The following is a 21,047-nucleotide window of genomic DNA, read 5'->3' on the forward strand; positions in this document are numbered from 1 at the left end:
GCATAGTTCATTCACTCACCTTATAAGACGGTGGAATGACGACTGTTTTTGCAATAATATGCTAATATGACTCTACCCTGTACGTCTGTCTGTCTCCCCTTTTATGTTATATGTAGCAAAGCGAGAGGGAATCCCCTTCTCACCCATATAGCACCTTAGGGAGTGCTACACATAAAAACAAAAAACACTCACTGTAAATTAACCTTTTCAACTCCACACATACTCACTTGGTCCTGAGGAAAGCCTGTTTTAAATTAAGAAAGGCCAGGCTGAAACATGTAGACCACACAGGACACTGGAGGTCATAATCCATACTCCACCGTGTCCGTCTGCCTTTTAATATGCCAACAGAGACCCAGTTTATTAAAATAGTGTTTTTTTACCCTCGGGTGCTGGGATTTTTGTATGGCTTTTTAATCTTCACCTTCACACTCACCACACTGCACACTCAGTAAATATACCAGCTCCGCAGTAATCTGGCGTCGAAGCACACCCGGGGCACGTTAGGTGCCACTGTGGTGGGCCCGATGATGAAGCATGCCACCAACTAGGTTGGTGGGTGAGGGCTTTCTAAAAACCTACTGGTTTTCCTTGACATACGTACTCCATTGAGTCTTCCCTGTAAAAAACCTAGCTAGTCTTTCTTGATTTTTGATAGCCTTGAGAATTGTCTGAAAACCACAGGTGCGTCTCAACATCGGTATCATAAAATATAATATGTCAAGTCAAGTCAAGTCATAGAATTTGTATAACGCACTACATACCCAGAGGGTTTCAAGGCGCTTAGGAAGGGGAGGAGGATTACTTGTCAAATATCCACGTTTTAAGTTGCTTTCTGAACGCTAGGTGGTTCTGGGTAAGGCGAAGGTAAGCGGGGAGTGAGTTCCAAGTTTTAGCAGCCAGGTATGAGAAGGATCTGCCTCCCATGGTGGTCTTGTTGATGCGAGGTACAATGGCGAGGGCTTGGCTGGAAGATCGTAGTTGGCGGGAGGGGGTGTAGAAGGACAGTCGTGAGTTGAGGCAGTCTGGTCCGATGTCGTAGAGTGATTTGTGTGCGTGGGTAAGTAGTCGGAAAGTGATCCTCTTATTGACGGGAAGCCAGTGGAGGTCTTTAAGGTGACCAGATATGTGTTCGTTGCGTGGGATGTCTAATATGAGCCTGGCTGAGGCGTTTTGGATTCGTTGGAGTTTCTTCTGGAGTTTGGCGGTAGTACCCGCCTAGAGGGTGTTTCCGTAGTCCATTCGGCTCGTGACCAGAGCGTGGGTGACTGTTTTCCTTGTTTCGGAGGGGATCCAGCGAAATGTTTTTCTGAGCATGCGAAGAATGTTGAAGCAGGAAGAGGATACGGCGCTGACTTGTCTGTTCATTGAGAGTGAAGAATCCAGGATGACGCCTAGGTTCCGTGCGTGGTCTGTCGGGATGGGTGCTTTTCCGAGGGCTTCCGGCCACCAGGAGTCGTCCCATGCAGAGGGGGATGAACCTAAGATGAGGACTTCTGTTTTGTCTGAGTTCAGTTTCAGACGGCTTTGTTTCATCCATTCGGCAACTTCTTTAATTCCTTCGTGTAGGTTAGTTTTGGCGGTGCTGGGGTCATTGGTGAGAGAGAGGATCAGTTGGGTGTCGTCCGCGTAAGAGATGATGTTGAGGTTGTGTTGGCGTGCGATGGCCGCGAGGGGGCTCATGTATACGTTGAAGAGGGTGGGACTGAGTAAGGATCCTTGTGGTACGCCGCAGATGACTTCAGAGGCTTCGGACTTGAATGGAGGAAGGCGGACTCTCTGGGTTCTTCCGGTGAGGAACGAGGTGATCCATTCAAGTGCTTTTCCTTGGATTCCGATGTTATTGAGGCGTTGTAGAAGGGTGCTGTGGCAGACTGTGTCGAAGGCAGCGGAGAGGTCGAGGAGGATGAGGGCGACTGTGTCTCCATTGTCCAGTAGAGTTTGAATGTCGTCTGTTGCTGCGATGAGGGCGGTTTCAGTGCTGTGTTTTGCTCGGAAGCCGGACTGTGAGGGGTCGAGGGATTTGTTGGCTTCGAGGAAGGCGGCGAGCTGGTTGTTGACAGCTTTCTCGATGACTTTGGCCGGGAATGGAAGAAGCGAGATGGGGCGGTAATTTTTGAGTTTGGTGGGGTCCGCTGTTGGTTTTTTCAGAAGGGCGGTGAGTTCAGCGTGTTTCCAGTCTTCCGGGAAGGTGGCGGAGTTGAAGGAGCAGTTGATGACGTCTCGGAGGTGTGGTGCTATGACGGAGTCTGCTTTGTTGAAGATGTGGTGAGGGCAAGGGTCTGTGGGGGATCCTGAGTGGATGGAGTTCATCAGGCGGATGGTGTCCTCAGTGGAGATTGGGTTCCAGTCGTTAAGGGTGTTCACGGGTGGAAGATGAACAGCAGATGGTAGGGTGGGTTGGTTTCCGGGTTGGTTGTCAAAGCTGTTGTGGATGTCTGCAATCTTGTTGTGGAAAAATGAGGCTAGGGAGTCGCAGAGGGTTCGAGAGGGGGTGATGTCGTTGGAGTTGGCCGAGGGATTGGAAAATTCCTTGACGATGTTGAAAAGTTCCTTGCTGTTATGGGCGTTGTTGTCAAGTCGATCCTTGAATGCTGTTTTCTTGGCTTTTCGGATCATTTGGTGGTGAGTGAGGGAGGCATTTTTGAAGGTGTCCTTGGTGCTGGTGGTTGGGTCTTTTTTCCAGGCCTTTTCAAGGGAGCGGCAGAGTTTCTTGGACTTCTTGAGATCATCGTTGAACCATGAGGCTTTCTTGTTGCCAGGTTTGCTTTGACGTTTTTTCAGTGGTGCTAAGGTGTCGGCGGTGTTGGATAACCATAGGGTGAGGTTGGCGGCGGCTTCGTTAGCGTTAGAAGAGAGGGCTGGGGAGTTTCGAAGGAGCGATGCGGAGATTTGGTCCGTGGTGATTTTGTTCCAGTTTCTTTGCAAAGTAGGTTGGAGGTGGATGTTGGGTTTTGGTTTGTTGTAGGTGAAGTGAACACAGCTGTGGTCAGTCCAGAGGAGGTCCGTGGTGTGGCTGAAGGAGACATGATTGCTGGATGTGAAGATGGGGTCGAGTGTGTGACCTGCGATGTGGGTGGGGGAAGTGACTAGTTGTTTAAGTCCGAGGTTGGCGAGGTTGTCCACGAGGGTGGCGGTGTTGCGGTCGTTGATATTTTCAAGGTGAAAGTTGAGGTCTCCCAGAAGAATATAGTCTGTGGAGGGGAGCGCGTGTGGAGTGATGAAGTCCGTGATGTCCTCACTGAATTTTGCGCGGGGTCCTGGTGGTCTGTAGAGGAGAGTGCCTCTGAGTGTGGTTTTGGGGTCGATGTGGATCTGGAAGTGAAGGTGTTCGGAGTTGGCGAGGTTGGCGTCAGAGCTGGTTGAGATGCGGAGTGATTTCTTATGGACGATAGCGATTCCTCCTCCTGTGTGGCCGGTACGGTCCTTGCGTGTGATCTTATAGTCTTCAGGGATGGCAATGGTGATGTCTGGTGCGGAGGAAGCGTTCATCCATGTTTCCGTAAGGAAGGCGACGTCTGGAGAGATGGTGTCTGGTAGATTCCATAGGTCAATGGCGTGTCTGTGGACTGAGCGGGTGTTGAGAAGGATGCATTGAAGGTGGTTGGGGCCGGGAGTCAGTGGTGTGGTCGTGGTGGAGATGTTGTCGGTGCCGGAGAATTTGCAGGAGTGGCAGGAGAAAGGTCCATGAGTGTGTCCAGGAGCGGCTTGGACGCAGTTGGGGGAGCGACCGGGATTAAGGGCTAGGAGGGTGGCGGCATCGTAGGAAAGGCGGGAGGGCTGGGGAGCGCGAGGGGCAGGGGGTCTGGCGCTGGGCGCGGTCCAGGCGCGGACGGGCGTAGACGGGCTTACCTTTGGCGCACCTTCGGCGCGGATTGGGCGCGGTCGCTGCGCGTAGACGCTGCGCGCGGGAATTCCTGTCATATATGGAGAGAGGAGGGGGAGGGGCGAGGGCGTCTCAGCTGGGAGGCGGGGCGGGCACACGAGGACAACAACAACAACTCTTAAAATGGAGGCGGAGGGGGGAGCACAGCGGAGCGCTACACTTTAGACGCGCTGAACAGAATGAAATCAGCAAAACAATGATACAAACAGTGAAAACAGTGAAATTAGGCAAAGCGGCAGGCAGCAGGCAATTCTAATCGTCAGAGGCACAGGCAGAGCAGCGCTACGATACCAGAACCAGCAGGGGACGCTGGGAGCGACCACTCGGCTCGAGGAGAGGAGTGAGTCACAGCGCGCTGAGGGTGAGAAGCGCTATTTCAGTGCAGTGGGAGGGCGTCTCAGCTGGGAGGCGGGGCGGGCACACGAGGACAACAACAACAACTCTTAAAATGGAGGCGGAGGGGGGAGCACAGCGGAGCGCTACACTTTAGACGCGCTGAACAGAATGAAATCAGCAAAACAATGATACAAACAGTGAAAACAGTGAAATTAGGCAAAGCGGCAGGCAGCAGGCAATTCTAATCGTCAGAGGCACAGGCAGAGCAGCGCTACGATACCAGAACCAGCAGGGGACGCTGGGAGCGACCACTCGGCTCGAGGAGAGGAGTGATATATATAATATATATAATATATGGATTATAAAATATTCTGCATGAAATATAAACAGACATCTGATGGCAGACACTGCCTGCTAGCTTCAGTCACAGCCTTGTAGTGCTTCTACACTCAGAAAGTGAAGCCATGAAGACATTGTGTGCTAAAGGCTAGTGTTATAAACTACAGCAATACATTTTGTTGTGTTGACATGCGTTGTGATGGCTTTTGTGGTAGTGAACGATTCTGAGTGAAGACAGACGTGGTACTGACCCCGTCACTGTGCCCGTTTCAAAGTTGAGGCTTTGTGTTGTAAAGCCTTAGTTAAAAAGGATGTTTCCCATCCACAACATAGCTTCATATTCTCTTACTCATTGGCTTTAGGCATGTACAGTGCTTCGCTGCCTTTTTGCTCGGTTTGTGCTATACAAATACCACATACATACATTCATACATACATACAGAAAGGTAAAAAGAAAAGTAGAGAGTAAAAGAGGCAAAGAAGAGGTAGAAGTGGGATAGAGATTAGATAGAGAAGTAAGGTGAGGTAGAGAGAGAGATTTAGGGTAATGAGAGAAAGGTGTGATACACAGAAAGAAATGTGCAGACTGGTGGTCAGAGAAATGTATAGAAATTTATAGGCAAGGAAAGGTAGAGACATAGGTAGTTTTTCGTAAACAAAGACATTGAAGGATAGGAATAAGGAAATGTAGAGAGGATGGGGCACTACAAGGGGTAAGCTATGTTGACTGAAAGCTAGAAAGACATAAATATACAGAAAAGTAGAGACAGGCAGGGAGGTGGGGGAATTAAATGAGAGAGGTGAGCTAGAGAGAATTGCAAAATGAGAAATGAGATTAGAGCTGAAAGACATGTCAGTTAAATAGAGTACTGAGACACATATATATAGAGAAGGGGTGAAGGCTCGAATGATTGATGAGTGAAGAATAAAGAAGTTAAGCAGGAACACAGAGGTGAGGTAAAGAGAAGAGCGGCGAGATTGTTACACTGACAGTGAAAGGTTGAGGTCAAGTCCTTTGAGGATGAGAGAGAGGTACAGACAGACATAACACTGGGAGATGTAGAGGGAAGTAGAAAGAGAACTGAGGTAGGCGAGGTGAGCTGAAATAGAGAAGGAGGTACATAGAGAGAGAGAGGAGGCGGTAATGGTCAAGAAAAAGTGGTAGAGGTATTAAGAAAGGAGTAAGGTAATGACAGAGTAAAGGTAGAGGGACATGTGGTAGAAAAAGATGGGGGAGATTTAGAGGTGACGTAAATTTAATGGTAGGTAATGTGAGGTGGGACAGAGAGAGATGTGAGGTAGAGAGGTGATTTAGAAAAATATGAGGTATACCAAAAGAGAGAGAAGCAATGTATACAAAGTCGGAGAAAGAAAGAGCTGAGGTAAAGAGAGACGAGGGAGCCAGAAAGGTGAAGTACTTAGCGGAGAGATGCTTGCAGGTTACAGTGGAACAGAAAACAGAGAAAGACAGGCAATGTAGAGAGAGTTAAGTCAGACAGATGGGGTTGGTACATAAAGTAGTAATAAACAATGAGAGGGAGGTATAGAGGGGTAGGTAAGTGCAGTGACCTAAGGAGAGTGACAGGAGTCAGAAAAACAGATAAGAGAGAAGGAACAGTAGAGGGTAGAAGCGAGAGATGAAAGAGAGGTAGCCAGAGAGAAGGGTCGATAGATAAAAGAGGTAGAGAGAAGGACATTTATAGGAAGCTAAGATGCCTTGGTAGGGAACAGATAGTCACCACCACAGTAAAGTAACTCCTAACCAGGCAAGTACAGTCTCTGTGAGTTAATTGTATCTTCCCTCTTGTAGCAACTCAGCAGAAAAGTGTAGGCTTTCTTCGTATCTGGCAGTCTGAAGATGCAAACTGTGCTAAAATAAAATTTGAATCAAAAAGACCACTCAGCACTGTTCTCAAACCAACTTACTAAAATTACAAAGCATTTTATGATTAAAATAAAATGCAAACGACTTAAATTGGCTCTGTCACTTCAAAGATATCTATTTTCAAGGTAATCTTTCCACTCCGCACTTCTCCATTCTTTTAGAAACACACAGTCCTTCGCCTATAAACCCACAGTTCCAGCAGTCCTCTTCTGCTGTCAGGTTCTGCACCTCATGCGTTTGCGGTCTGGCTGTCTTCCAGATGTGTTCAGACTTCCAGCGATGTACATTCTCATGAGATTCACACATGTCAGCCGATACTTCGCCCCACACACTTGCAGGCTAACGCTCTCCACAATATGTTTAGATATAGTAAAAATAGCGAAGGGAGGGAATGCCCCTATGCTCTGTATCCACCCCCAAACATGTCCATATTTCAAAAGGTTACTTATGGGTAAAAACTTTGCAAAGTGAGGAGTTAGTTAGGCGTCCAACAATCCACGAGGAGGAGCGGCGGAGAACGGAGACCATATTATAGGTACCGTCGCGTACTAACGCATCACATCTACCTTTCAAGCCGGTCATCCTACCGAGTACTCTGACCCCCCTCCGCCTTGGAGTTCCCCTAAGGAATACATCGTGGTCTATTGTGATCATTCTTACACATCAGCTTCCTAGGAGGAACCTCATCTAGGATTATCGCATGGACCTGACTATTTAGTACATGCCCTGATGAAATTCCCTAGGCACGAATGGGAATGAAACGCGGTGGCTGTGCCGTTTTATGTGAAAATAAAGAATATATTTAGAATAAGAACAGAAGATCTACGCTTTTTATGGACTCTCTTATAACACTGACTTCATTGAGTGCGCCTCTCTACTCTTCTATACTATTGCTCAGATATACATCCTCGGCAGCGGATGGTGAGAGTAGCTGCACCACCAAATATTTCTGAAACAGACAAAGTTGATGTGCGAAACCTTGGTCAGCTGCTGCATGCTTTTGTTTATTGAGGAGTTAGTTTGAAGCTTTTCAAAATATCACAGAGGTAAAAAATGCTGCTCTCAGAAAAAGAGATTTGCATTTGGTCTGCTCACAGTAGAGAAACACTGTCTCGTCTAAACTGCTTTGAAGTCCCATAACCCCAGCTGTCCTGGAAAACAGGCCGGAAATGTATATATTTTTTGCAGATTTATATAGCGCGAACTTTACCCGGAGGTATTGGAGCACTTCACATGAGCACATGTTACGTTACACAAAGACACGTTCATGTTTGGTAGGCATGAGTAGATTAAGTGATTTGCCCAGAATCACAGGATGCTGAGGCTCGAGACAGGTTTCCCAGCTCCAAAGTCAGCAGCTCCAGCCGTAAGACTACATCCTCTCCTTATCAACTCTAAGTCATTGCAGTCGATGTGTCCTTTGAAGTTCCACTGAGGCTCAGGACGTGCGGCTATCCCTACACACTCCCGTTGCTACATCCTACACGGTGTAGATTTCTACATTGTATATTAAGCTAACACATTTAGAGGGTGGAGGGGGGGAGGGGTTGGTGCTCCAGAAAAGCAGAATAAATAGGTGTATTTGCCCAACCTTGCAGACACTGACTCACTAATCGACTTAAGGTAGTAACATAATCAAATGCAAAAACAGAATAACAAGGTGTTTATCACCGTGCCCAATCACCTGCGGTGTTACAGAACTAGTCTTACTTTCATATTTCTAATTTATGTGAAGGCAGTGTTTGAAAAAAGAATCCATGTGCACTGAAAGATCATAGACTGAGCTTCACAGCCTTATCTGAGTGGCTTGCTTCTTTCACCTTGAAGTCTCCTTCCCACTATGGAGTGCAGGATTTTTCCTATTGTCCACTACCTTTGGGGACTATACTCTCCCACCTACGGGAGCTCAGAGCAAACAATCCTATACTATTCTTTGGACAGAGTCTTCCCCTTTTATTGCTTGGATGATAGTTTTCCATCCCCCTCCTAGGCGCCAGGTATCTAGTCGCTGGCAGCTGCTGCTACTATAAAAGGCAGGATGGCATTGGCAGGCTGGAAGTCTGAAATGATCACAACTATTGCACAACCACAGAGGGAAACAGCAGCAGCGCAACTACAGGTGGAGACAGACACAATTCCATCCACTGCGAGAAAGAATGGGAAACACTAAACAAATGTAAAGTGTGCAGGGTGAGACTGACTGGCATTTCCCTGCTAGTCTGCAGGCTAGGGAGGCTGTTTCCAGCGCAGGATACATGCCATCACCCAACCATGCCTCATTTGCCCCATCTAGTGGCAGCCTCCAGTAGGGTGGGGCTGGTTTGAACACTTGCCAGGGATGAGTTTAGGTTTCAATCCAGCCCTGAAAGTGTGAAATCAATCTAACTCTGAAAAAAGTGCAATTAAACTTGAGAAACTGAGAATTGACGATCAAGTCATATAACAAGAACCTAAAAAATATAAAGAAGCAAAAATTAACAAAAAAACGAAAACAAACTGTGAATAATGAGACACGAGTACAACATAGAAATCTGCATAATGTGAAACTGAAAATAACCTTTGTAAAGGCATCACCAAAACTGAGAAATCAGAAAGACAGTGTGTTGAGGAAAAGTTAGAAATGAACAATGGAGCATGTGTAAGCTGCAAAAATAAAATCACCTGCGAAAAAATGGGACACAACTCAGAAGCTTGAAACTGGGTCAAAGGTAGTGGAGAGTGAAAAATTCGTGGAGTGTTGCCCATTCCACTTCAAACGCGGAGTTCTGGCAAAACTCTGCCAACCGCCGAATGGCAGTGTTTTTTCACACATGTAGCTCGCCAACATTAAGTTGGCAGGCAAGAATTTGCATCCCCTAGCATGATTTTCAGATGCTGGAACATGTCCCAGTGAGATTTCTCAATGCAGGCGGTCGAGGCAGGTCACAACTCTTTGGTTGAGAAGCGCAGCTCAAGTTGAAAATCTACTCAAGCAGCATGCCGCGTGTTGCGTTTCATGCTCATTTTACAGTGCAGAACAAGCTTCCGGCACCAAAAACCAGCACGAGCAGCGCAACGTGCCGTATCCGTCTGCTCACTCAACTCTGCAGAATCTCGTGGAGTTTTTATGTAACTCTGCAGAATTCAGTGGATCGAAACTCTGCTGGTTCCTCCCACTCCTGGTCAAAAAGAGAAAAGGGTATGATGAAGGAGAGTCGGGATGAGTGTGGCAAGACTTGATTTGTCTTTATTTTCCCATTCTCTGCTATGTTTCTTCTCTTCTTTTTTACCTCCCTTGTAATTTCTTTCCATCTATTGTTTCCTTCATTCTTTTTTGCCTTTCTTACATTTTATTTCTTCATTTATTTTTTCTCACCTTCCTTCCTTTCTCCCTTTCACATCTCCTATTATCCTCTCCTTTCTTGATTCCTTCTAGACCTTTCATTTTTGTATTCCTTTCCTTTGCCTCTCTCCTCTCAGCCCCCCTCTGTTTCTTCCATCTTCTCTTGTTTCCCCTCTGTTTTCCACCTCCCTTTTCTCCTTCTTTCCTTCTTTTCTTTCTTTCTCATCTTCCTAGATTCATCTTTCTTTTTTTCTTTCTCTCCCTTTTCTCTTTTTCTGTCTTCCTTTATTTTTGTTTCTTCCTCTTCTTTCTTTTGTTCTCTAAAGATACTTAACTTCCTAAAGAAATCTCCTCAATGAATACTATGTGTTTCATCTTTGTCTCTGAGGTACGCTTACCAGTAGTGGGGTGGCTAAAGTGATACGTTTACTGGTGCAGCACTATGAAGTTCGCATATACGTACTCTTAATTTTGGTGATTAGAGTAGGGCCAGTTTCTGGACATCAACCAATGGACTTTAAGGTAACTGGCCAGATAATCAAAGTCTTTGAGGCTTAGCTCTCATGAGAGTAATGGTGTCACAAGTTTTGCTTTATAAGGTAGTAGCTCTATATGTTTTTCTTGGATCAGAAGTAGATCTCGCTGCTCTAAAACATTTATCAAATTCGCCTTGAACTGCAAAATGGAAGTGGAGTTCCCCCCACATTCTTGCAGTTCTTCTCTCTTTTGACAACAAAGGGAGGATTTTATGTATTAATGTGTATAATGATATTGATGTGGAAAAGCCCACTGTTGAGTTGTTGGTTTTTGGTAAATTCATAAAGGTTTTCTATACCCCACGTCCTTCTCAATATATTGCACTGTTGATAATGGGTGATTTCAAACTCCATCCATTTAGGGATTGTTACTTGTATGCCCCCCTGATTAGGCTGATGCTGAAGCTGACCAAGTCCATTTTAACACTCTGGTCAGGGGGATTCTTTGAATGGTTTGTTCTTAGATAATAATCTGGTTAACTTTTTGAGCATTAAAACATTGAATTCAGGAAATGGTATCCCGGCCTTTAAAGGTCTTGGAGCAGAGTCTTTTATTGGCTATATTTATGTTTCAGCCGGCTTAGATCTTTCCTTGACTAGTTTCTCTTTGGATTGAAACATCCTCATTGATCATAATCCCCTTTCAGGTAACTTTCACTGGGATAAGAAGCAATTGGATACTTGTACTTCAGTTAATGCCTCAACCAATCTGATAGATCAGGGTAGGAGATTGAGATGGACTAAGGTTATTCATGGGGCTTTTAATGCTCAGCGGCATCTTCTTGTCAATCTGAACTGCAGCCTTGCCTGGATGAGGGGCCTCCCAGGATAGTGTCATAATGGCTTTCGATAGGATAGTTTTTAACATTAATTCCACTCTCACTGCCACAAAGGTGTCTAGGTCTCAAGTCCCCTGTAGATGGTTTAATAAGAACTGTACCAGGGCACATAAGGTGCTTTTAGCCACATTAAAACATTTACCCACTGATAGCTGTGAGGTCAAAAGGTATAGAGCCTTATACAGAATGGCTCTGCGGGATAGGAAGATCGAGTTAAAGGATGAACTGTGGGAGAATCTAGTGACAGATACTGCCATGAGGGATAGTACCAAGTTTAGGAGTTTTGAAAACCACACTTTTTTTAATGAAGCCCAAGCAGCAGACCAGGTTGTCTCGGGGCCAGCCCATGCCAGGGGGACCCATTTTTCTGTGCTATATGAAGGCGAAGCCATGGAGCCCCTTATTCTGCTCACACCTTAGGGAGATAAGCTGAGGTTACATTGGAACAAAGTCACAAATGCAATATTATCCCTGTCTTCAGGCAAGGTCCCTGGTGCAAATGGGGGACCTGGGGACATATTTAAGGCCATTGTGGACTTATGGGTGCCAGTCCTTACTCTTCACATAAATGTAGCTGTTTCTAGTTCCCTACCAGAAGCATAGCGACACTCTGTGATAGTGTTTGTGTTCAAGAAAAGGGGCAGAAAAGACCAAGCATGCTACAGACCAATCTCATTAGTTGATGTAAAAATTATTGGTTGGGTCATTCTGGGGCACTAACCCACTGGGTGGGTGGGCGGGCATAACATCTTGACTGATCTCCAGTATGTGTTTAGGCCTGGTAGCGGTACAGTGGAGCAGAGCCTTAATTTGTATTTCCTAATAACCAAATATACTAGGGCTAAAAAGGGCTCTAACCACCTTGCCTTCATGGACATCGGCTCTGCCTTTGACAAGGTTAACAGAGATAAGCTCTGGGCACAGCTGGGGTCCATGGGGTGCAGCCTATTCTAGTTGCCATTCTGAAAGATCTCCATTATGGTATTACAGGCTCGGTAAGATGGGGGAGCAATGGGAATGCACCAAGCTTTTAACCGTAAGCGTGGAGTCTGTCAGGGCTGCATTCTGGCACTCTTTATTTTTATGTTATGTTATGTTAAAATTATTTATAGAGCGCACTTTCACCAGGCGGTTTCATGGCGCTGTGAACGGGGGGCAACAGATGAATGGTGGACAGAGCCTTACTCATATGCCTGAGAAAATAACATGATTTTCAGAAGGGATCTGAAGTGGTTATAAGATGTTACTAATCTGAACTCCAAGGGGAGGGAGTTCCAGCAGTAAGGCGCAAAAAATGAAAATCTGAGACCACTGTGTTTCTTTCGTTTGAAGGTGGGGGTGGTAAGCAAAGACAAATGGGAGGAGCGAAGATCACGAGAGGGGACATAGCGATGGATCAAAGAGGAGATAAAAGCTGGACCAAGACCGGCCAAGGCTTTAAAGATGGTACAGCCCAATTTGAATTTGCAGCGTTTGGCCACCGGGAGCCAGTGGAGGCTCTTCATCAGGGGACGATCATGGTGGTGTCTAGGTTGGTGAAAGATGAGCCTAGCTGCCTGGTTATGTACCAATTGCAGGCGACGGAGCTGGTAGGCAGGGATGCCAAAATAAAGTGAGTTGGCATAATCAATGCGGGAAATGACCAAGGCCAGAAGAACAAGGGTTAAGGCCTCCATAGTTAAGAATCTAGAGATCTTTCAAATTCTGCGAAGAAGGAAGAAGCAAAACGACACCACTGCGCCAATCTGATGCTTCATGGACAGATCTTTGCAGATTATAACCCCAAGGCTCTTTACAGATTCCGCGGGATGGGGGAATTTGCCTGGGAGGAGAGGGGGGGGGGGGGAGGAGTTATAATTCCATGGGTTAGAGGGGCCTCCAGTCAGAATCAGCTCAGTCTTATCGGGGTTGAGCTTTAGTTGATTGGCCAATATCCAATCGCTAATGAGGCTCATGGTGGACTGAAAGTTATTGACTGAGGTGTCAGAGGAGTCAATTTCAAACACCAGCTGGATGTCATCTGCCTAGTTAAAAGCAGCGATCTTGCTTTCGCGCCGAGACCGGGTCAGGTGAGACAGGTACATGTTAAAAAGAAGGGGAGACAGAGAGGATCCCTGGGGGACTCCACAGGTCAATCTAACTTTCTCCGCAGAAAAGTTGGTAAGGCGGACGGCCTGGTTTCGGTTACTGAGGAAGGAGGAAATCCACCTCAGAGCCGACCCCTGGATGCCAGCGTCACCGACACGGGCGATCAGGATGTTATGATCGACCGTGTCAAAGACGGCCAACAAGCCCAGGAGCACTAAGGCCTGGCTGATGTTATGGTCTGCCCCCCTCCTCAGTTCATCCATGACTCGAGAATGACTAACTCGGTAGAATGTGCTGGTCTAAATCCTGCTTGTTGGGAATCAAGGAACTGTGAGTGTTCAATAAAGGAACTGAGGTAGTTAGTGACATGAGCTTCGAGAAGCTTACTGAGGTAAGGGAGCAACGAGATGGAGCGAAAATTGCTCATCAGAGAATGGTCAGCGTTGGATGTTTTCAAGATGGGAATGACTTTGTCTATCTTGAACGTGTCAGGAACGGAGCCTAGTCTAAGAGAGTTGTTAGGGAGTGCGAGCGGGGGTCAGGGCAGAAGGTAAAAGCTTTTTGTAGGATGTGGGACGGGCAGCAATCTGTAGGGGAACATGATCCAACCTTTTTTTAGTAGGGCGAAAAACTCATCCCTAGATATCAGGGGTATTTGATCCACCACTTGGGAGTTTTTGAAAGTAATAGAAGAGGTTGTTGAGGGTGTGGGAGAAGGAATACTGCTTTTAATTCTAGCATTCTTTCTACGTAAAATATAGGTTAAGGGAATCACATAATGTTTGTGAGGGGACTGGTTTGGCTATTTCTCTGTCCGGGTGTGACAGCTCCTCCACTATGGAGAATATGTATTTGGTCTTAGTAGCAGAGTTTGTGATTTTCAGGGAAAAGTACGTTGTCTTAGCCTGGAGAATTGATTTTTTGTAGTCTTTTAACAAAGTGATATTCAAAACTTTTTTACCCTGGGGCTAGTCTCTTCTCCAGCTACGCTCAGCTTGCCTGAGTGTTAGTTTTTTATTTTTCAGCTCGTCGGAGAACCAACGCTGGGCATCATGGGAACGCTTAAGTTTGGTTCTCCTAAAAGGAGCAACTATGCTGCTAGGTGATTCAAGCCAGTGCTTACTGCTGGTAGCCTGGTTATCTAAGGAGTCCTGTTCGCTGGGAGACGAAGCGTTGAGTAGGGTACAGAACTCGTTGATATTGGCCCGGCTCCAGTTCCTTGCCATATAGTTCCCTGTGAGGGACAATTTTGTGTGGGGGACGCTGACCAGTTAGAATGTAATAATATGGTGGTCTGACCAGGGGCATGGGGAAATTCGGGGTTGTGCAATTTCCAAGTTGGAGGTCCACACTTGGTCTAGAACATGTCCCTTAATGTGAGTGGCGGCCTGTATGTGCTGAGTACAGTTCATGCCGGATAGAAGGTCTGTGAATTCTGAGGAGCCAGTGCTCTCCTTTGCATCCGTAGGCCAATAGTTAAAGTCTCCAATAATCATGATTCTGCCATTGTTGATAACTAATTGGGACAACATTTCACCAAACAGTAGAGGGAAGCAAGGCATGTAGTGAGAGGTAGCTAAAAAAGGGCACAGATAAAAGGGGACTGGGAGGATTCAAATTTTAAGATGAGGCTGTCAACTGAGGGTATGCCAGTGATATTTAAGGCAGTAAACCTAAGTTGATGATGAATTATGGCAGCCACCCCGCCCCAAGGCTTCCCCGAGGGCCTGTTGGCTTGGAGAATGCAATGGCCTGTATATTAATCATTTGGAGGGGGAATTTCGGAAAAAGGTCTCAACATTCCAAATGTGGGGGGCATTTCCTCCCCACGCTCTTGTATGCAGATGATGCAGCCCTGATTGCACGTACAGCCAGAAGCCTTCTGAAGCTCTTAAATCTTATTATGGAATCTCATGTTATGGTGGTAGGTCCTAGGACTACCAAAACCTCATTTTTTTTGCACAGGGACAGGTCTCAAGCAAGGTGGATTATTTTACCTCTCTATGTATTTTATTGGACTCTGGTCTCAGTTGGAAACTTTTGATAAGAAACAACACAGGGTGTCTCAAGAGGACAATTTCTAGATTAAATGACTTTTCTAGCCGATTGGGACAGAAGCCAATTCAGATATTGCTAGATGTCTATAAAGCATTGTGTATCCCCATAGCCACGTTTGGCTGCTAGATATGGGTTTACCCCACTATTGCCCCTGTTCAGGTGGCAGTAACAAATTTATGAGGGGGCTGTTGGGTGTGGGGAAAGGAACCACCTCAGAACTGGGCATGGGTTACATTGAAGGTTTTATCCACCTTCGCTCTCATTGCTGCGCACAGTTTGTCTTAAGGAGGAATTCAGTTTAAATAGATTAATTATTCGTGACTGTTTGAATTTGGACAAAATGGTTATTATTCCCAGGTTGCAATATTTAAAAAAAATGTAATGCTCGGGGAGACCAGAGATTTTTTTAGACCCGAGGGTATTATAAAATAAGATATTGCGTGGCTCAAGGAGGGCCTTCCTCTCAGTGTGGCAGCCGAGAGGGAGGCTTCCGCCACTTCCAAAAACTTGATGCGCCTTTACATCATGGTAATGTCAGTAAATTGTATTGAACCTCATCTCGTCCTAGAGATGTCCAATCACCATAGCCTTTTACTGACTTATTTTAGAATGGGTATATTTGATCAACTGTTGTTTACAAAAGGAGTATGGTTTAACCCCTTCGCTGCTGATGACGAGCTCAGCTCGTCATCAGCCACGGTGGTCGTGTGCGGATGACGAGCTGAGCTCGTCATCTAACGCGGCTTTTGGAAAAAAGCCGCACAGCGCAAAAATAACCCCCGCACGCATGTGGTTAAAACGGCTGATTTACCACCTTGAATAGTCATAAATCTGTTAAACCCCTTTTGTTGTCTACAAATTAGAGACAGGTCAGACCTGCTCTTTTATATTTACAGCTTTTATCCACTCCAACAATCTGTTTTTATGTGTATGGGTTCATGGCCTGTGATTTTAGTTCGAATTACTAGCTCACCTTTAGCACGAATGCTCTGTTTTGGGATAATGTTCTTCTTCCCTCCCAATAATTTGTTGGTACCGTTTTGACAAAATATTGATAATTTCCTACGTTGTATCTTTGGCTTCTCCAAATAGAGTTGTCTTCCATCAAAGACGCTTTCCAGTTTTTCTGTACTGTACTATTCATTATTGTACATGGATATTCACTATAAAGATGTTCTTAATGGATTGTTTTTATTCTGTACACTTGTGTGATTTCATACAAAATCGAATAATGATGATGACTTTGATTAAGTTGTGCTGGAGATCGATGTTATGAGGGGTTGGGTGCATTTATGTGCTTCTATCTGAGTGATAATGGCTAGTGAATTTAATTAATGAAAATGTAAGTAGTTAATGATAAGATACGTGTACGGTGAAAGTGATAGCAGTTAGTGGCTCTACTGGGAAGAGCAAAAGAGCAGATAGTAAAATGAAAGAGCACAGAGACCAACATTTGACTCGGGAATGTTTTTCATACCACAACATTACAAGAACTAAAATATTAATGTGAGCTCCTAACATTAGGAAGGCTAGGAACACGGCGGCTTCAAGCAAAAATAGTTTACTTTTCAACCCTGGTATCTAAAGGAAACATTAATTGATATAAAGGATGTAGTAAATTATGTATTGTACAATACTCACAACTGCGGCAAAAACACATTTTTGGTCCTTTTCTTGTAAAAATAGCAGAATGTCGTTTAGAAGGAGAGCTGAGGTATCTGAAAAAGATAATATTTGAATTACACTAATGGTTGGTCAATATAAAAAAAAGACTTGCTGTAGAAAGCACAAAAATTAATATGTTTAAGCACTTTAAAAATGTCGATCTCTATGGTTTACAGTGACCGAATGATTGCTCCATACTTGAATTGCTAGCATAAAGTAGCAGCTATTACACAGTGTATTAAATAAAATGCTAACAAGAACCCAACACACTGGCTGCAGGGGTCACCTGCATGCTTCAGGCTATAAGGGTTCAGGCATGACTTGGGGATAAAACAATCTGTGTGATGCTAAATAAAGAGAATGTCTAGTCTCAATACATCACCACATTTGAGAAACCGTTGAGACATTCTAACAAACTAATAGGTTCAATGTTTTCTGTTACACTTACAAACTGACTTTCATGCACGTCTGTCGCATTACAATATATCCAACTTGCCTCGGAGGTCCTCTGGTATCAGTGCTGGGAGAGACAATTGTTCTCAGTGGGCTTGGCTCTGCTTTTGTTCTTTTTCACAATGACTTGGCAAAATAGGAGCAGCTCTCAAGAGCCTAGAACAGGTGGATAGAACAGGTTGTTCCTGCACCTGTTCTATAATAGAGCCCATGCACTGTGTTTTTTCCCTCTATCTGGTTGGCTCCTCAGCTTTGATAATCACAGTGTGCAATTGATGCAATACAGTTTGCTCTAACATATACATCAACTAGAAACCCTGTCCTTTGACTTCTCTGGTGCTCTGCAAAGCTTGGCCAGGTGTGTATCAGGCAGCCCACCTGCAGGCGAACTGCTGCCATTTTTCAGTGTAGCCACTGCACGCAGATGGCCCATAACACACTTATCACCCCACCCCATCGCGATCATCCTTAGGCTGCTCATGAATCAGTATTTGTCTGTGGAGGACCACTGCCCATTCGTGTATGTTAAGTAGTGCACCACTCTCCAGAGGATGAGTGAATTATCTTATTCACATAGGCAGCGTCTCAGTGCAAATGAGTTTATCCTACCCCCGTCTGAGAAGGTACCTGCAGAGGATCTCCACCAGTGCAAACGACAGTACAAAACCTCTGCAATGTCACAGTGCACTTGGAATATGATTTCTGCTCAACAACACATGACCTTTGGGGGACACCTCACAGTCCAGAGAAGAAATTAAAACAAATGTGAACTCCTGCATCAAGGCCAATGTTTTAATTTTCTATAAAAATTAGGGGTGGGTGAAATGTTCCGTTCCGCCCGTTGAATTGGCGTAATTTTAGCAACTCTGTATTACTCTTTATTGTAAAGTCCTGGCCAAATTCTGCCAGTCGCTGCATGGTGTAAGTTTTCTCCTGCGAGGTTCCAGAATATACGAGTGCATGCGAGATTTGGTGTGCCCTCATGCGATTTTCTAACATGGGCGGAGTCCGGCATTCGCGAGCGGACGCATTCAGAGGGCAGCTGATCAAGTAGAAATGGTGCTTCTTAAGTAGATTTTCTACTTGAGCATCAGCAAAATTAACTTGAATAGCCGCACGCTCTTGCACAACGCATAGTGCAGTTTGTACTGATTGCCAGCGCAGCTCGTGCTCGCGTTGCTAAACTGCTGCGTGAGCTGCATTTTTTCTGCCAGTTGGCAGAATTCAGGGAAATGTCATGGAGTTTTTCTGAAACGCCGCATGAGTTCCACCCACCCTTAAGTGGCAAAATAAATGTGCTCAATCCATGAAAAGGACCACAGTTTGGCTGCAACCTAATCCTCCAACCTCTTTAAATTGGAATAAAATGAGTAGAAAGGGTGCATATGACTGACCTCCAATCTCAGCCAAAGAACAACAAGACAATTGAGCTTTGGTCCGCCTATCTGGAATTGCAAGTAAAATCATTCCAAATCTGAGGTCTGGTGATTCCAGAGTGTAGGAATGTGTGTCATGGGTTGCCCCTCTTCAAATAAGAAAAGATCTACACAGCTTGAGGTACTCCTGATCACGTCTAGCAAAACCTGATGGTGAATGAGGACCCAAAAAAAGAATTGGTGTAGACTGCTACTGCTGATGACAATTTTGGGGAAATTTGCTTCCATTCAATACATAATCACCCTGAGATTTTATCCTGAGGCCAGTCTTACTGGATCAGAGGTTAGGGCCTATTAGTTTGAGCTCTAGGTGTCTTGTAGGAGTTGCCCATGGGCAGATACTATGCAAATGTACGTAAGTGAATATGAATACAGTAAATGTCAGAGTGTAATGCAGGTTCAATAGTGATAAAGGTGCAGCAGAGAAGAGATATAGCATGTATGGAGAAGTCTAGAAAGAGCAGGCCACTGAGCCCTGCATAAGAACTAAAGGCTGGCCTCTGCTCCATGAAATTAACGCCACAAAAAGAGTTAGTGAAATTTGCACAACATTTGCCAATATTGGTGAAAATACTCATTTAAAGCCACACACCCTAATTAACACCTCTTCCAACTTGGGACTAATGTAAGAAATCAAAATTAAGTGTGCATTTCAAGCACAAAGCATTGGCACAAGCTCAATTTGTACTTGTACTTGTCCAAATGACTTGTGAATTAGTGCCTTCGTTTTCAGATAGTTCAAGCATCCCCAACACATCTGCAAAACAATATGATCATAAGAAAACAACCAACACGCCTTTATTTTACTCTCTGAGTAAAACTGACCTTATCATACCCCCAGATCCCCCTTGTCCTCATCCTATTCATTACAAGGGAGATTACTATCTCACAGGAATACTGGTATACTCTGCCCCACCACCTCCTACTGGGCGGTACTGACGTGATAGTTACCCAGCATTCCTCCTGTTCTTTTTTCTGTCTGCTTACAGAATGAAGGGACAAGGATTTGGAGTGGCTCCTGCGGGACTGGAGTTGCTGAAGATATCTTCACTGGCCGACATATCAGCCGGAAAGGGGTGTCGGCAGGCTGGATGGCTCTTCTTCCTGCCAGGTGGGCTTGTGGGGAGATGCGTGAGATGGCCGGAATTTCTTTCTTTTAACATGAAAATTGTGTCCATCCCTGATCCTGCCATTTGCTGCATACGGGGGAAGTTGGAACGCCTAACTTCCAGTTGGACACAACATGACTTCGCATGCGCGTCGTATGGAGAAGTGCACATATATTTCTTCTATATCAGATTTCTTTGTGTTTAGCGGCTGTCTAGTCAGAGTGTTGAGTCTCTCCCTGTCTGCCGGGCAGTGAGAGGGATATGTTGCCTGACTTGATATAACATGTGAACTCTAACTTTGGTTTTTCGGATGGTGAGATGCCTGAAACATCAGCAGGATGTCAGTTTCAGAGATCTGCTCCTGTAGATGTTCCTGTGCATGCATGCATTAATGAGGTCCTTAAATGAGAGTGGAAGGACCCGGACAAAATTATGCTCCCTAGATTCATGGCCAAACTGTATGCATTTCAAGATATGCAGAGCAATTTTACACATTCAATCCCTATTGATTCTTTTGTGGCCAGTTTAGTTGGGAGAACATCCTTGGCTGAGGATGCTGTGCTGTCATAAACGATTCTGTGCACAACAATATTGATACCTCCCTGCATAAGGTATATTGTAGCTCACATCTGGTTCTACAGGCTGGGATATATGGTACATACGTGGCTAAGTCTCTGACCTCAGAAATTAAGTCCTTGTACTGGTCTATGGACGATGCATCAGATTTTTCAGGTTTGCTGGACCAAATTGAACGTCAGGTGTTGTACATTTCGGGTGTTTACTTATGTGGTAGGGGCTTGTGTAGCCGCCTGACGGAACATCGTATTGAGGAACTGGTGCACTGATTCAGCCCAAAAAGTTTCAGCTTTCTGGTTACCATTCCAGGGTAATCAGTTGTTTGGGGCGAACTGGAGGATAAGCTCTACAAGTTATTTAAATAAAAGAAACATTCTACCTCATTGAAACATACTTCTGCTAAGAAGCAGACTGTGAAACCTTAATCTCCATTCCATCAGCCCTCGCGGAGGCACTATCTGCAGTCTTGGGGGGTGTTTTCAGGCATGTAGACGTTGTAACAAGAAAGCAAAGTCACTC

At 45.2% G+C, this 21,047-nt stretch overlaps 1 protein-coding gene across 6 annotated transcripts in view; it reads right to left on the reverse strand.

The window, feature by feature from the left end:
* Positions 1-21,047, reverse strand: part of ARHGEF28 (Rho guanine nucleotide exchange factor 28) — a 954,264-nt gene that overhangs the window by 101,050 nt on the left and 832,167 nt on the right. For all 6 annotated transcript variants that reach the window (XM_086960785.1, XM_086960787.1, XM_086960786.1 and 3 more), the window contains one exon: positions 16,931-17,007. In XM_086960785.1, the coding sequence (XP_086816911.1) occupies positions 16,931-17,007 (77 nt within the window). The remainder of the gene's footprint in view (positions 1-16,930; positions 17,008-21,047) is intronic.

The sequence above is a fragment of the Lissotriton vulgaris genome, chromosome 3_1 (genome assembly GCF_964263255.1).
Source record: "Lissotriton vulgaris chromosome 3_1, aLisVul1.2, whole genome shotgun sequence".
Classification (NCBI taxonomy): Eukaryota; Metazoa; Chordata; class Amphibia; order Caudata; family Salamandridae; genus Lissotriton; species Lissotriton vulgaris.